Source organism: Panthera pardus, unplaced genomic scaffold (assembly GCF_024362965.1).
Source record: "Panthera pardus isolate Hobbes unplaced genomic scaffold, ASM2436296v1 HiC_scaffold_11, whole genome shotgun sequence".
Lineage (NCBI taxonomy): Eukaryota > Metazoa > Chordata > Mammalia > Carnivora > Felidae > Panthera > Panthera pardus.
In genome coordinates this window covers 97,024,277-97,039,621 of record NW_026526666.1, presented here as the reverse complement: position 1 = coordinate 97,039,621, position 15,345 = coordinate 97,024,277, and the positions used below count along the sequence as shown (strand labels likewise).

The 15,345-nt window shown below is 43.7% G+C and overlaps 1 protein-coding gene and 1 long non-coding RNA gene across 4 annotated transcripts in view; one reads left to right on the top strand and one right to left on the bottom strand.

The window, feature by feature from the left end:
• PDPN (podoplanin) overlaps positions 1-14,839 on the top strand; it is a 28,292-nt gene extending 13,453 nt beyond the window's left edge. The window contains exons 2-6 of one of the 2 annotated variants that reach the window (XM_019461448.2): positions 5,631-5,767; positions 7,196-7,325; positions 11,378-11,416; positions 11,974-12,085; positions 13,116-14,839. In XM_019461448.2, coding sequence (XP_019316993.1) covers positions 5,631-5,767; positions 7,196-7,325; positions 11,378-11,416; positions 11,974-12,085; positions 13,116-13,122 — 425 coding nt within the window. In that variant the 3' untranslated portion in view covers positions 13,123-14,839. The remainder of the gene's footprint in view (positions 1-5,630; positions 5,768-7,195; positions 7,326-11,377; positions 11,417-11,973; positions 12,086-13,115) is intronic. The other variant, XM_019461449.2, reaches the window with a different exon arrangement.
• Positions 1-15,345, bottom strand: part of LOC109274146 (uncharacterized) — a 45,377-nt gene that overhangs the window by 3,624 nt on the left and 26,408 nt on the right. The window contains exons 3-5 of one of the 2 annotated variants that reach the window (XR_008420870.1): positions 12,308-12,365; positions 7,688-7,788; positions 553-701 (exon numbers count right to left, since the gene is read on the bottom strand). This is a non-coding gene — a long non-coding RNA (uncharacterized LOC109274146). The remainder of the gene's footprint in view (positions 1-552; positions 702-7,687; positions 7,789-12,307; positions 12,366-15,345) is intronic. The other variant, XR_008420869.1, reaches the window with a different exon arrangement.

Sequence of the window (15,345 nt, the reverse complement as noted above, 5' to 3'; positions counted from 1 at the left end):
ATGGCATTCCGACTCCAGTAACGTCATCTTCTGGCTTCCCCTCACACTCCGATTGAAAGGAAAATCCCACCCGACTGGCCCTCCACACCTCCTCAGTCTTGCTTCTTTCATCCAGCCCCACTGACCACTCTCTGTCTCTTCAGTGAGTGGTGCCGCGGGCTCACTCTCGGCTTCCAGGTTAATTAGACCGGCTCTTCCTGTGCCCAGTTCACATGTTCATTCAACAAATACCTACTGGGTGTCTCCTGTGTACCAGGTATTTTAGGCAAGGGGGGACATTGAAGTAAACGGCCGTTATTGAGTTTATATTCTAGTGGGACAGCCAGTTAGTGGATCTACAGCATGAGAGGTTGAGGACTGTGGTCTACGTGTGAGGGTGTGTGGAGGGAGGGAATTTCACTTCGGTCATGGGAAAAGGCCTCCCCGAGAAAGTGCCCTTTGAGGACAGATCTAAGGGGGTGGAAGAAAGCTATCTTGAGGTTTTCCTTGTTTGCTTGTTGGAAGGATCCCCCCACCACCGCTGATGGTACCCAAATCCATGAGAGAACTCACCTTGTCCGCTCCTCTGTCTCCAGTGCCCAGAATGGGACCCAACACGTAGTAGGTACACATGGACTATTTGGGGATATACAGGTGAGCCTTGGGAAGATTCCAGTCTTGATCATTCCTGCCGCCTTCATTTGCGGAGCAAGGGAGAGCTGCTGAAAGAGTCACACTCTTATAAAGCAGGTCACACCTTCCTTCTATACCACTTCTGAAAGCTTAGTCCTCGAAGGGACTCATTTGAGGAAGCTGAGATTCTGGTTCCTGCACAAGTCAAACTGGAAGATTCTAACCAGATGGGATTTCATAAGAGGACGTGTGATGCCAGAGGAAACAGTTGCTTCTGACAACGAGGATTATAATTTATGAGAGGATGGGGGCTGAAGAGGAAGGATGTCAGGACCCAGGGTGGGGGGCTGCGGGCTTTCTGGGCCACCGTGGCCACGGTGGCACCAAGATGTCTTTTGTTGTGTTGGTTACTACACGGATGAGCTGTCACAACACACGGCTTTGTGTCTGCTCACCAACCAGGTGAACCAGGCAAATCATTTAATTTCCAGTGTTAGACAATTATTCTGACACTTGTTGAAATAGGTGGAGGACTTTATTCAAGACTTATCCCAAGGGGGGTGAGAAATAGAGCTCAGCTCGAAATGCAGCAAAGGTAGCTGGGGGTTTATAAGCAAGGAGCAGAGTATGTGGGGGGGGGGGGGGGGGCAGTGAATGGCCAATTATGGAGAAGACACATCAAGGGTAGGGGGTTCTTGCTAAACTGGCCTGACAGGATTCTTGCTCAAGGCAGGCCTACCACTTAGACATCAAAGGTGGGGTATGGGGAACTTGGTCAGTTGGGAGCTGATTTCAGACTCTTGTTGAAACAAGACTCTTGTGGGGCACCTGGGTGGCTCAGTCAGTTAAGCATCCGACTTCGGCTCAGGTCATGATCTCACGGTCTGTGAGTTCGAGCCCCGTGTCGGGCTCTGTGCTGACAGCTCGGAGCCTGGAGCCTGCTTCGGATTCTCTGTCTCCCTCTCTCTCTCTCTGCCCCTCCCCTGCTCATGCTCTGTCTCTCAAAAACTAAAATAACACATTAAAAAATTGTCTCTTGGGGCGCCTGGGTGGCTCGGTCGGTTAAGCATCCGACTTCGGCTCAGGTCATGATCTCACGGTCTGTGAGTTCGAGCCCCGTGTCGGGCTCTGTGCTGACAGCTCAGAGCCTGGAGCCTGTTTCAGATTCTGTGTCTCCCTCTCTCTGACCCTCCCCCATTCATGCTCTGTCTCTCTCTGTCTCAAAAATAAATAAACGTTAAAAAAAAAAAAAGAAAGAAACAAGACTCTTGCAAGGATGGGTAGGGACACCTAAGTAGAATTTGGTCAAGGGGAGATCTTTGTCGGCCTCACTTTCTTCATCTGATAAAGGGGACAATGATGCCAGTGCAACTCACCCACAAGGCCATTTTGGAATAAAGTCAGCCGAAAGATAATAAACAAATAAACCCTACGTGGCTGCACAAATGTGGTGGGGGGCGGGGGGAGGGTGATGTTATAAAGCTGGGCCTCCCACGTTAAGTAGAACATGCAACTTGGAAAGACCTCGATGAACTTCTGTTGAAGTAGTCTACCCTTCCTCCTCACTCTCTACACCCCTACACCCGTGGCGTTGAATTCATCCGGCAGCGGTTAGCTGATATGAGGAGGAAGGGGGAGCCGATGGTAAGGGGAGCATGGATTTCGGAATCGGTTCTGGAAAGAATCTGAAGACAGAGGGTGGCATGGAAGAAGGGGCAGATGGCAGTGCCCAAGCCACTGCAGCTGGTCCTTATACTGAAAGCTCCCTCCCATGACCATGACATGGTACTTGAAAGAAGACCTTAGTGTCAGCGAGAGCTAGTTTTGAAGCAGGGGGAGAAGGAGAGTTTATTGGGACAACCGGCCCATCTTTCAGGGGAAATCAAATTATACCCCCATTTTACATCATACTTCAAAAGAAGCACAAGGCAAATAGAAATATGAAGTGTAAGAACAAAACCATAAGGGCTCTGGGCTGACAGTGTGGAGCCGGCTTGGGGTTCTCTCTCCTTCTCTCTCTGCCCCTCCTCCACTCGCACACACGTGCACGCACTCTCTCTCTCAAAATAAATAAATAAATATTTTTGTTAAAAAGATAGTACCTTAAAAAAAAAAAAAGAGTATATTCCTTCCAACAGGGGGCTCGAACTCATGACCCTGAGATCCAGATCTACCAACCGAGCCAACCAGGTGCCCCCAAAGGATGTATTCCTAAGGTATAAAGAACACTTACAAAACTGTAAAAAAGATGAGTGCCATAAGAGAAAAATGGCCACAAGAGAAGATATTTTTAACGGCCAACAGATAAATGGAAGAACTCCCCACTTATCAGGAATGTCCATAAAACCAGAAGATTGAAAACACTTATTTAAAACATTCTGACCAAGAACTTGGGACTATTACTATTACAGTAGCAGCATGATTTACCTTGCATCTAAATTCTAAGATATTTTAAATGAAAGGCCCTCCCCTAACTGTATGTAAACTAGAAGAATTCCTTTGGAGAGGTCGGGCTTCCATGCAAAGATAAAAGTGATTCATAATTAGCACTTTCAAGCCAATAAACATCTCCTCAGTTCTTACTTGTTCTCAAGCTTAAGAACCTCAAGGTGAAATGGATTTATCACATCTTCTCATAGGTAATATAACATTTGGCCGAGCTCTTGAAAGAATAACACCTACGCACAAATTCCAAAGCAAATGGATGGGTTGCCACCGTCTTTGGAAACTTCCATTGATTCTGACCCCCAGGCTGAGTGAACCTGGGTGAGGCTGGAATCGTGAGATCATGAGGGTACACGGCAGCAGAAGTGACCCTGTGATTGTACGTTCCTCACTGCGCTTATACAAACAGCTGTGGGTATTGCCTGCGCACACACGTGTCTTAGGAGGAAAAAGGATCCGAGATGAAGGGCATCAAGACACGATTTGAATTTCACCGTTGAAGGGAAAGGGGCGTCAATCGCTGACTGGAAACGCGGCAGCTGGGCTGGTAGGAACTCTTCACCCAGGAAAGCCTTCCGCCAAAATAATACGAGGGACAATTGAAGATCCCTTGTTAAAGATCAACTTTCCCATGGAGCAAAAAGAATGCCAGGGCAGTGAGACAAAAGCCATGCATCTTAATCATGAGTGTCATTCATAAAACGCCCTTTGTCTATTCAGGGCGATTTTAGTGCTTGGCTCTGTGGGCCAAGAATAGAAAAGAACAAGAAGGAATTTTTTATCAAGTTACGCTTTCAATGAGCTGAACTTTCTATGAAAGAATTCAAACCAACTTCATTCAGTACTTGATTTTTTTTTTTTTTTAAAGCAAGGGTGTTTTGTTTTGTAAAGTTGGAAGCTACCATATAGTAAATGGTTTTGCTAAGCAGCCTCCAGAAAACATTTGTAAAATTCATGATTTGTTAACTGTTCAAACCTGGAGGGGAAGAAAAGGGGTATAGGGGTGTGTGTGTGTGTGCGTGCGTGTGTGTGTGTTTAATAAGGACAACTTGCCTGGCAAAGAGATATCTCCCTCTTACATTCAACATTGGTCTACCACCAGAGTCATAAATCCTGGTGGGAGCCCATCGCTGGCCCCACCCTCACCCCAGCAAGCAGCCAGGAGGGGAGGCTGCTTGCACGAAGGTATTCAGTTATTGCTAACTGGTGAAAGCCATTTCCCCCCCAGATGAAAAAATAAATGTATATGCTTAGGGGGCTCAACCAAAGCCATAGATAGGCAGCCCTGGATTAGGACTCCAGATGCAAAGAGAGGGCTCACAGAACAAGCGAATTTACTCTTGAGACTTTCTCCCTCTATGCATCAGCAAAGAAGTTATGATCAAATATTTACTAGCTGTGCCTTTGGCTGGGCTCTCTAAGCATAGGGAGAAATAAGGTATCTTAAGGCAAGGACTGGATTGCTAACTTGAGCACTGCCTGGGTACAAACATCAACTCTTTAATTACACAAAGAAGCCTCCAAGCACCCCAGCCCCTCTTGCTCCTAAGACGTGTGTTTGCTTAGTTTGCAACTGTATTTAGTCATGGAATTTCCAGAGCCACTCTGAGTATGGGGAAGGAGCCCGTGGCCAATGAGTCAGATTTTTAACTCATGAAAAGGGTTATTTGATGAGTTGAGATGATGCCCTTGCTTGGTCGTGATTTAGTTTGGGATCATTGAGACAGAGGTTAAAGAAAAGGCCACTGTTGTTATCTGTTCCACTCCCCCACCCCACCTTTGTGTGGAATTCAACCTGCTATCCCACCCCACCCATCCCCTGCTCCTCTGAAAACCTTTCTGGTTTGCACAACAGGGTCATTCATTCAATGTTAAAGCAGAAAAACCCCAGCCTGGGGCACCGAGGTCCCTTATTAGTTTAGCTCTCTGTGCACTAAGAATCCTATTGGCTACCTCAGCACGTTACATACATTACTATCTCCCATAGATAGTAACCTCAACTATAAACTAAGAAGTTGACCTCACCTATGAGGTCCGTGGTCAGAGGCAATGGTTCTCCTCATTCAAGGAGACAGCAGTCTCAAAATTAAATGGAAAGCAAGCTTGATTTTTAAGGATGGAGATCTCCTTCTGGACATTATGATTCAGAATGTTTAAGATAGAGCCTGCAAATTGGTATTTTTAGAAGTCTTTCCACGTGACTCCAATTAAATTTTTTTCCAGGTCTAAATGATATTCTAGCAACCCGAATGCATTAGTTCATTGTATGAAACGACACCAGGAAGAACCTGGTTCATTACTGAAAAGGCAAGGTCTATATCCCTCCTGTTACCACAGTGGGGAAGGGCTGGCGGCTTCACCATTTTGTATTTTTATCTCCCTTTACCTTGCTATGGAGACAACCAGGTCCTTGTATGTGACAGAGGTGCAGCAAGGAGAGTGGTTTGTGTTAAGCTCCCCCCAAAAACAATCCCCAAAAGAAATGGTAAAGAAAATAATCTGATTGTAGCTGGCCAGTTAGGTCTGCCCACACAATTTCTACCTTAAGCCCTGACCCAGTCTTTCTTTTTTAGCTAGCACGGTCCGGCCAGAAGATGACATTATGACACCAGGTGTGGAAGATGGCATGGTGACCCTAGGTGCAGAAGACAATGTGGTGACCACAGGTGCCGGTGCAGACCCTGAGGAGTCTACTGGCCCGACAGGTCTGGTGAGTGTCCCAGGAAGAGTGTCCCCGGAAGAGAGGAAGTTGCCCCACAGCCATGCAACCACATGCAAGGATACTTTATGACTGGCTTAGTTCACTTTGCAGAGTGTCCTTAGGATTTATCCATGTTGTAGTGCATGTGAGAATGTCCTTCCTTTTCAAGGCTGATTATTATTCCACTGTATGTGTGTACCACATTTTGTGCATCTCTTCATTGGTCAGTGGATGTTTGAGTTGCTTCCAACTCTTGGATCTTGTGAACAGTGCTGCTATGAAAAATGGATGTGCAAACACCTCTTCCAGATCTTGCTTTCAATCGGGTATACACCCAGAAGTGGGATTGATGGGTCATAAGGTAGTTCTATTTTTAATTTTTTTGGAGGAACCTCTATCTTGTTTTCCATAGCGGTTACACCATTTTACATCCCCGCCAACAGGATACAACGATTTCAGTCTCTCCACCTTCTTGCCAGTACGTTATTTCCCATTCTTTTGACAGGAGTGAGGTGATCGTCTCATGGTGGTTTTGATTTGCCTTTTTCTGATGTTTATGTTAAGACACTGAGCATCTTTCATATGCTTGTTGACCATTGTCTATCATTTCTGGGGAAGGGTCTGTGCGAGCCCTTCTGCCCATTTTTGAGTCAAGTTATTTGATTCTTTGTTGCTAAGTGGTAGGAGTTCTTTATACCCTTATCAGATATATTATTGGTAAATATTTTCTCCCATTCCACAGATTGCTTTTTTACTCTGTTGATTGTGTCTTATGATGCATGAAGTTTTTAAGTTTGATGGGGTCCCACTTATCTAATTTTGCTTTTGTTGCCTGTGCTGACGAGCTTATTTGTCCAATGCCACATTGGCATGAACTTTGAAGTCAACAGAACCACTTCTAAGTCACCTTCTGTTGCTTGTTAGCTGTCTGACTTTGGGCATGTTGTCTAATCTCTCTTGGCCTCATCCAGACTATAGGACTAATATTAGGATTGACTTTAGAGGGTTGTTTGTGGAATAAATGAGAAGGTATTTAAAAGGCTTAGCACGTAGTAAGCTCTCAATAAAATTCAGTTATTACTCTAATTGGAGGAGGGAGGGCATTGAAAAGAGGATACAACATAATATGTGCCAAATAAAGGAAAAATGCCATTTAAGTTCAGGGAGATAGAGAATTAAAGCCTAGTGACCTGGTATTTTCTAAAGAATTAAGACCCTATGGAGTCAACATTTGATATTTATTTGTGGAGTACGTTTGGTTTTATTCCTATCCCCACTCTGTCATTTCTGTTTGTTTTCTTGTTTCCTGTTTAAATTTAAGTCATCATATATTTTATATATTTATGCCACTTTAAATCCCTTTCTGTTATAAGGCTGAATATATATTTTAAAACATTAGATTTTATTTCTCTTTTGTCTCATTTACTTCTCCAACAGGTGCCAACAAATACAGAGAGTATAACAGACTTTCACATAGAGGATGGGCCGACTCAAGAAAGTACAGGCCATGCCAATGAAGAAAGCCAGAGCACCACAACCTTGAATGTGGTGACCAGTCACTCCATAGGTAAGAAAATCAGTCGCCCCAATAGGTATTGGTCTTCTTTTGCATGATCAGTGCATTCCAAATATCCATGAACAAATCCAATGATTAGTGGCACATATATTGGAACATAAGAGTGAATTCTGAACCAAGCCTTATGTGCTAGCTTCAGAATTCAACTTATAGGGTTGCTAAACTGAATCCGATTTATTGGGTTGCTGAACACAGCTCTCCACTTTGAATGACAACTAGTGAAAATGTCCCTAAGGGGCAAGTTAGCTACCAGTGTCATGTTGCTGACTGTAACTTGATACAATGTCACACTAAGAACTTCGCATTGACTCCCAGGAGCAGAAAACCCAAGCAACCTATGTAACCAGTCTTACCAGGATTTGGGGCTGTCCTTGTGATTCATAGTTGATGCCTGCAGCAATGTGAATGGAGCACTGTCTTGGGTCTTGGCCATTATTATGGGTATAGACCATCACTGAGAAGGAGGAAAAATAATTGCCATTACAACTTAGCAATGGAAAAAAAAGCCTCCTATTTCTAGAGCTTTTAGGAGAAATTCAGTTGTTTGGGATTTTTTTTTAATGTTTATTTATCTTTGAGAGAGAGAGAGAGAGAGAGAGAGAGAGAGAGAGAGAGAAAGACAGAGTGTGAGTGGGGGTGGGTCAGAGAGAGGAAGACACAGAATCCGAAGCAGCCTCCAGGCTCTGAGCTGTCAGCACAGAGCCCAACGAGGGGCTTGAATCACGAACTGTGAGGTCATGACCTGAGCCAAAGTTGGACGCTCAACTGACTGAGCCACGCAGGGGCTCCTATTTGAGATTTTTTTCTTTATTTCTTTATTTCTTTTGGAGTAGATGGGGGTGGGAGAGGGAAAAAAGTGATCCTCCAATAATTGCACTGAATGTTTGCTAATTATTTTATCTAGATGAGTGTTTCCATCTTTAAATGAAAGTCAACATAAAGACCTTACCTAAATTAATGGTTCCTCCAATCAGTTGCCCATCTGAACACCTAGAAAATTACTCTTTATTGTTCAGTATACATTTCTAGACCCTATCACCATTCTGTTTTTAAAAACTATAATGCTTCTGATTTTTTTTAATTGCTTTATATTTGTGCACAAAATGTCCATAGCAGCATCATTCACAATGGCTAGAACACGAGAGCAGCTCAGATGTCCATCAACATGAATGAATACACAAAATGTGATATATACATTTAATGAACTAATATTCAGCCTTTAAAAGGAAGAAAATTCTGACACATGCTACAATATGCATGAAGCTTGAGGACATTATGCTAACTGGAACATACCAGTCACCTAAAGACAAACACTGTATGATTCCACTTATATGAGGTACTAGACTGCCTAGAGTCAAATTCATAGAGACAGAAAGTAGGAGGGTGGTTGCCAGGGGCTTGGGGGAAGGAGTGAGGAGTTGGTTTAATGGCTATGGGGTGTCAGTTTTGTGAGATAGGAAGAGTCCTGGAGATGGATGGCAGTGGTGGTGGCACAAGAGCGAATGTGTTTAGTGCCACTGAACTGGCTATTTAAAGATGGTGAGGATAGTTTTATGTTATGTGTATTTTACCATGATAGGAAAGAAAAAAGCTGTATGAAGTACTTTGGGAATAAAGCCACAAAGTCTCTCTGAGATGCTAAAGAAATGGTTACCATTTATTTATTCTTTTTAATGTTTATTTATTTTTGAGAGAGAGAGAGACAGAGCATGAGTGGGGGAGGAGCAGAAAGAGAGGGAGACACAGAATCTGAAGCAGGCTCCAGGCTCCAAGCTGTCAGCACAGAGTCCGACATGGGGCTTGAACTCACAGCTGTGAAATCATGACCTGAGCTGAAGTAGGACACTCAACCGACTGAGCCACCCAGGGCACCCCAAAAAATGCTTACCATTTAAGCACTAGATAGAACCAAATAGGGCTATGGAAGGAAAGAATCATCAATATGGTCATTGGAAAACATTTCAAAATTTTGGAGAATCGGTTGCGTGTAAATGAGTTGACAGCTAATTACCTCCAGAAAATGGAGCCTTCTTCCCATAATACCAGGATACCTCTCCTATTCCTTTAAAACAAAATTCTCAGTTCTCTGGAAAATACTCATGATTAGTCTCCTGTCCTGTCTCTTGCCCCACCCTGTCACAAAAACTGTGACTTACCGCACATTTCCCCATAACACACCAGTATCCCAGAAATTTTCACATGTGAGTTAAAATATAATTATAAGCACTTGGTTTTTAAGAGCTGATTTTATTAGGGCAGCAGATGTCTTTCCCACGAAACACCCAAGTATGATGACGTTCACATGTATGTATGACACATTCTCATGACTGCAGCCATCGTCACCGGGTGGGAGCCAGGGAGTATAGAACTAATAAGCTTTAATTTGGTAACGAATCTTCCACATGAATTTTTGGTAATATGTTTTCTGACCAATGGTGTCACAATGGCTGAGGATGCGTTGTAAGTCTGGAATCAGCAGCTCCCAGTTTAGTTCACGATAAGCGAATGGTTGACTTTTTCCTACTGGTAGTTGGCAACCAAAGATGACCTCTCAGGACTGATTCCATGACACCTTTGTTCTGGGCTGGCCTCAGACCCAACAGTCTCACCCCCTTTTTAGGTGGGATTGCACCATCAGCTTGAGCTCCATGTAAATGCTCCACAGCTACGAGTTCAGCTCAGGCCAGCTGGCAGAGCTGGGTTCAGACACTCTTATCCTGGGACCATCTTGAGAAGGTGCTTTTTTTTTTTTTTTTTTTTTTTTTTGGAAGAGAGCCTTGGTACAAAGACTTCTTTCAAATTCAAGCATTAGGAAAAGTAAGCATCTCGCAGATGGTGCTTTCCCCTTTGATTAGAAAAGCTCTTGGATATCTGCGGTATTTACAGGTTGTGAACCACAGTCCTAGGGAGGCACCTAATTGATCCACTTCTCTCTGTTGTTTCATTAAATCAAAGCCTCTTGACTTTTTCTCCATCTGCAAACTAGGTAAATCACCACCACCCGGAGGAGTTAAGGACTTAGTGTGCAAGCAGGGTGATGGGAAAAATAAAACCCAAAGCGTATATTTTTAAATAGACATTGTGTAAAATTATCTGAAAGAAACTCACAGCTTTATTACTTTAAGTTAATAACTCAAACCCATGTGATAGGTTAATGAGAATATTCACATTGTAACTATGGGACTAGGTTTGGCTACAGAGAGAAATCCTAAAATAACAGAGGCTAAACACAAAGGGTATATTCCCTCATTAAAAAAAAAGAAAATTTAATGCTTATTTTTGAGAGACAGAGACAGAGCGTGAGCAGGGGAGGGGCAGAAAGAAGGGGAGACACAGATTCTGAAGCAGGCTCCAGGCTCTGAGCTGTCAGTACAGAGCCCAACGTGGGGTTTGAACTCATGAACTACAAGATCATGACCTAAGCCAAAAGTCAGGTGCTTAACTGACTGAGCCACCCAGGTGCCCCAAGGTATATTCCCTCATTAAACTTAGCCGGGCATATTGCTGCCCTGTAAGATGTGGGTTTTGCTACTAAAGAAAAAGCAGGGAATTGATACGTAAGACAAATCACTGTCTGGGCCCATCTTCCAGAACTAGAGTATATTGTTCTAAAACAAAATCTTTCAAAATCAAACTCATCACTGTGAATGAGTTTTCTACGGTCTTGACATTGGACCATAGAATCAACAGCCTTGGCTTCTTGTGTCATTCAAACCTCTGAAACTTTGTGACCATTTATGTAAGATTTCTGTGGGTCAATTTCCTTGACTCTGCTCTCTAAAGTGGGTGAGAAAAAAGATACACCAAAGTGCTATGGGCCCATAGGTGTGAAGAAGCATTCATAAATTCAATAATAATACTTTTGAAGATAGGATCATGTCAGAGCTTGCCTAAAAATCCTCTGATCCAATTTATTTAAGAAATTATCCTCTTTGCTTGTGCCTTGCTGCCTTCCACTTAGAGTAAATTAATCTTTTGCCAGTTGTTAAATTATAGTTATTAAATCCTAATAATTCTGTATCATTACATCTCTTTCTTTCCAGAGAAAATAGGTGAAGACACAGAGACAACAGTCGAGAAAGGTAAGCTAGATTTTGTTATCAAAATATTTTTGTGGGAGTTTAAAAAAAAAAAGTTTCTTTGAAGCTAATCTTTTGATGAATGACATTCTTTCCTGGATTGTAGTCAACAAGAGTGCAATACAGAACCTTCTGAGAACAGGTTTCAAACCTCTTTTAAGAGAGAAAAGAAAATTACCTGAATCTGAAAATAAACCGCAAATGAGTCTACTCACTTAATGACAGCGCTGGAGAATGGTGTCATATAATTAATTGTTACTAAGAATAAAAGTAGGGGCTAATTTAATAGCAGCAGACAAACACTACCTAATAATAAACAGTGAAGCCACCCAATATGAGTGATATGCTTGATAGATCCTGAGACCCAGGAATCTTGCCACTCATAAGATGGGATTAGAGTAGCCCAAGGTTTCATCTCTTCTAAGTCAACTCCTACTGGATAAGGAGAAGCAAATTAGAACATTATTTGCCGTCTTTAGTGGGACAGTGGTATTGTTTATAAATGACACAGGTGTATCATTTATCTGGGGTTCATGCTTTTTTTTTTCCTCCTCAATCAGATGGCCTGGCGACAGTGACCCTGGTTGGAATTATAGTTGGAGTCTTACTAGCCATTGGATTCATTGGTGGGATCATCATTTTGGTTGCTCGAAAAATGTCAGGAAGGTACTCGTAAGTAAAGAAATTACACCCATGTGGTAGATAAATGAGAGTGGTCATATCTAGAACCCCAACCTTGAGCCAATAGAAACCTCTAGAAATCAGGTTCAGTGGTGCCTGGCTGCTTCAGCCAGAGGAACAAGCAACTGCTGATCTCATCATCTTGAGTTTGAGCCCCGCGTTGGGCATAGAGTTTACTTTAAAAGCAAAGAGTCCTTTTCAGAAGCCCCTTACCTCTGTGAGGGCTACATCTGAAGTTTCCCCGGGAGAAACAGGTAACTGCTTGGCCCTTCTAAGTTTCGAAAAAGAGAGAGAGAGAGAGAGAGAGAGAGAGGGAGGGAGAGAGAGGGGGAGAGTTAGAACCAGAGATGGCTTTTATTTGACTCCTATTGAGCTCTAACCAAATTTGGCTTCTTGTCCTAATTTTTCAACTAACTGAACTCGAAAGAAAACCCAAACCAAGTTTCACCTTGATACCTAATCTCCCCACTCCCAGGCATCAGAGGGAGTTGGGGGGTTTCCAGAAGAGCATTCAGTGCAGAGACAGGTCACCGTTCTGATGAGAATTCTGGTAGTGAGGTCTCCTCCCTCCACTTCTGCCCTGCACACACCCACACACATGGTGGTGAACTCCTAGAATTGACCATTGAGGAGGGGAAGGAGTGCTTTCTGTCTCTGAAAATTCCATAAGAACTCGGAAGATCAAACTCATAACCAGAGGAAGTCTTTTTCTTATTTCTGTTAGGGAGATGTTACATAATGGGGTGGAGGGTGGCAGAGAGGGCAAATGTTCTACAACTGGGGGCTGAGGGACACAGCCAACAATAGCATCACAGATTTATGTGCTTGGAAATACCTGGAAGTCTGCCCCTGGCCATGTGAGGACCAAGCATACAGGAGGAATGAGCAGAGAGAGGAGAAGAGGTCCAGGTTCCAGAACTGCAAGTCTTAGACAAGAGGACAATAGGACCATGACTCATGGGATTACTATTCACGGTGCCAGTAAAAGAAGTGACAGCCACCTTTCTCTTTGTTTTCACAGGCCCTAAAGAGCTGAAAAATTGTGCCCTTCCGCCAACATGTTTAGAAGAGAGTTTCCGACTTCCCCATCCTGGGGCACGTGGAAGAAGATGACCCATGGAAATGCTTGGCAACCCCACTCCAAATCCATGGTGATCCCTCCGCTTACCCAAAGTAACTCAAGGAAAGACAATGCAAACGACTTGCTCCTCGAGGCATTTGCCTTTTGAAAAATTTTTTAAATATAAATTTCATACAAGATGATTTAAAAGACAAAGTGCATAGAAAATGGAGCAAAATGGTGTAAACTGATTTGTAACTAAGATGATATAATTTAATCGATGTCAGAAACTGTAATCAGGTCTTCATTCCGACCATGCTCTGTTATTGTTAAAAGGCAAACAAGTCTGGAAACATTCATACCAATGGAGCCCTTGGGTTCAAGTGCTATATTCGTAAATGGCGAAAGCGTTTTGCAATTTCTGATCAGTTGAAACACACACATTCCAAGGTAGTCTGGCCCGTTTTCAAATTTCATGTGAATCATCAAGTAGAAATCTAACCTAGTATAACATGTAATGAGCGACTGCCTTTCACTGGCCCGGGTAAGCCATTTTAAAGACACCCATTTTAGATTATAAACAGGAAGTCTATGGTTTGGAGAAGGGACTGTGTTTCTCACAATAAGGTCATCAGGCAAGCTCTAGGCTTGCTTATTGCCTTCTCCAGTGATGACTTGGTGACTCAAAGGTTTGCTCCTACCTGCTGCTTCCTCTTCCCTCAGATGAGGGCCCAGGAGCCGAGGACTCTTGGGGCAGTCTTTTTTCTTTCCATGACATAAGTCCTCCGGATTGGGAATAGGGAAGTCTGAGCCCTGGATGCCAAGGAGGCTGCTGGAGGCCCGATGGTGCCTGAGGCTCAAGTGTTCCAGAAACCAAGAAACAGAAGGAAACCCTGTGCGTTCCTCTGGCCTGAGAAACAGAACCTGCCAATTTTCTAACCTTTACTTCCTGCCTCAGAGGACCGATGTGGACACGAGAAGAATCCTGTACGATAGTAATTTTAAGGAAGCAGGTGGATGTAAGGGCTTGATGTAAAAATAAATGAGATTCCCAGTCTTCACGACACATACCACACCCTTCCGTGGGGTCATCGTTGAAAAGATCATTAAAGTAAAGGAACCCAAGCTGCCATCTGGTGTAGGCACCATCCAGCTCAGTCCATTTCTTCCCATAGGTCAGGTGACATCTTTTTCCCAAATGCAGAGTTTTTATACTGACCAGATGGTCTGTCACGATTGTGGTTGTGTAAGGCTGATATCCTCTCAACTTGTACGAAAACGTAAACTAAAAAAGCACAGCCCATTTCCCTCTTTCTTGCAGTAACGTGGGGATGTTATATTAAACAGCTTGCTCTTCTGTTACCAAGTCCGGCTGGTCCACCAACCCAGGGTCTATATTTGAACATCCGCTAATTCAGAGAAGGGGCTTTTGAAGAGCTTTGTGAGCTTAAGGATCCCTCTCTTTCTTTCACTCAGATTCCTGAACAGGAATTGAGGACAAAGTCCGTTTTGTCTTTCCTGCCCTTTTCTTTTTTTCTGTCACTGTGAACCATAACCGTCCGCCCCAAGTCACACACTGGACCCGCCGCCTGCTGGGACAGGGCTGTGGGTTTCTTGGTCACATCTGTGTTGGTGCTCAACACAGTATAGACATGTTTTAAAATAAAACAGATGATTGCGTGTAATGATGAGTCAGGCCTTTGATTGGAAAGATCATGTCTGGGTCACACTTCAGAACACCTCCAGATGAGATTATAAGTTATGGAAACATATGCCTCTTTTCTTGATTGGGAGTGAATTTTAAGTGGTCATGGGTAATGCATCCACTGGAAATAAACACAAACACACCTTTCACGTAGGGCTCTGTCAAAGTAGAGAGGTTAAGGTCAAGGTGAGGAATGGGATGAGACAAGTGGCACCTTGGGACTTCTTTTGCCCTCTGGTCACCAAAGAGTTAACGGTCTTTCCTAGCTCCTGATTTCTCGGCACTGGACGGCACTGGACGGGAGCCAGGTGAGGGAACAGTTACCCTCTGTACCTGCCAGTCGTCCCTGGGAACCCGGCCTCAGGTGTGTGGGGCTTGGCTACACAGGAAGAGGCAGGGAGCCCTGTGAGGGTGTTCCCACCACCTGTGGGCCCCAGGGCAGACTGTCACTCCGGAATTCCTGTCCTTGGGACATCTCCCTGCTTT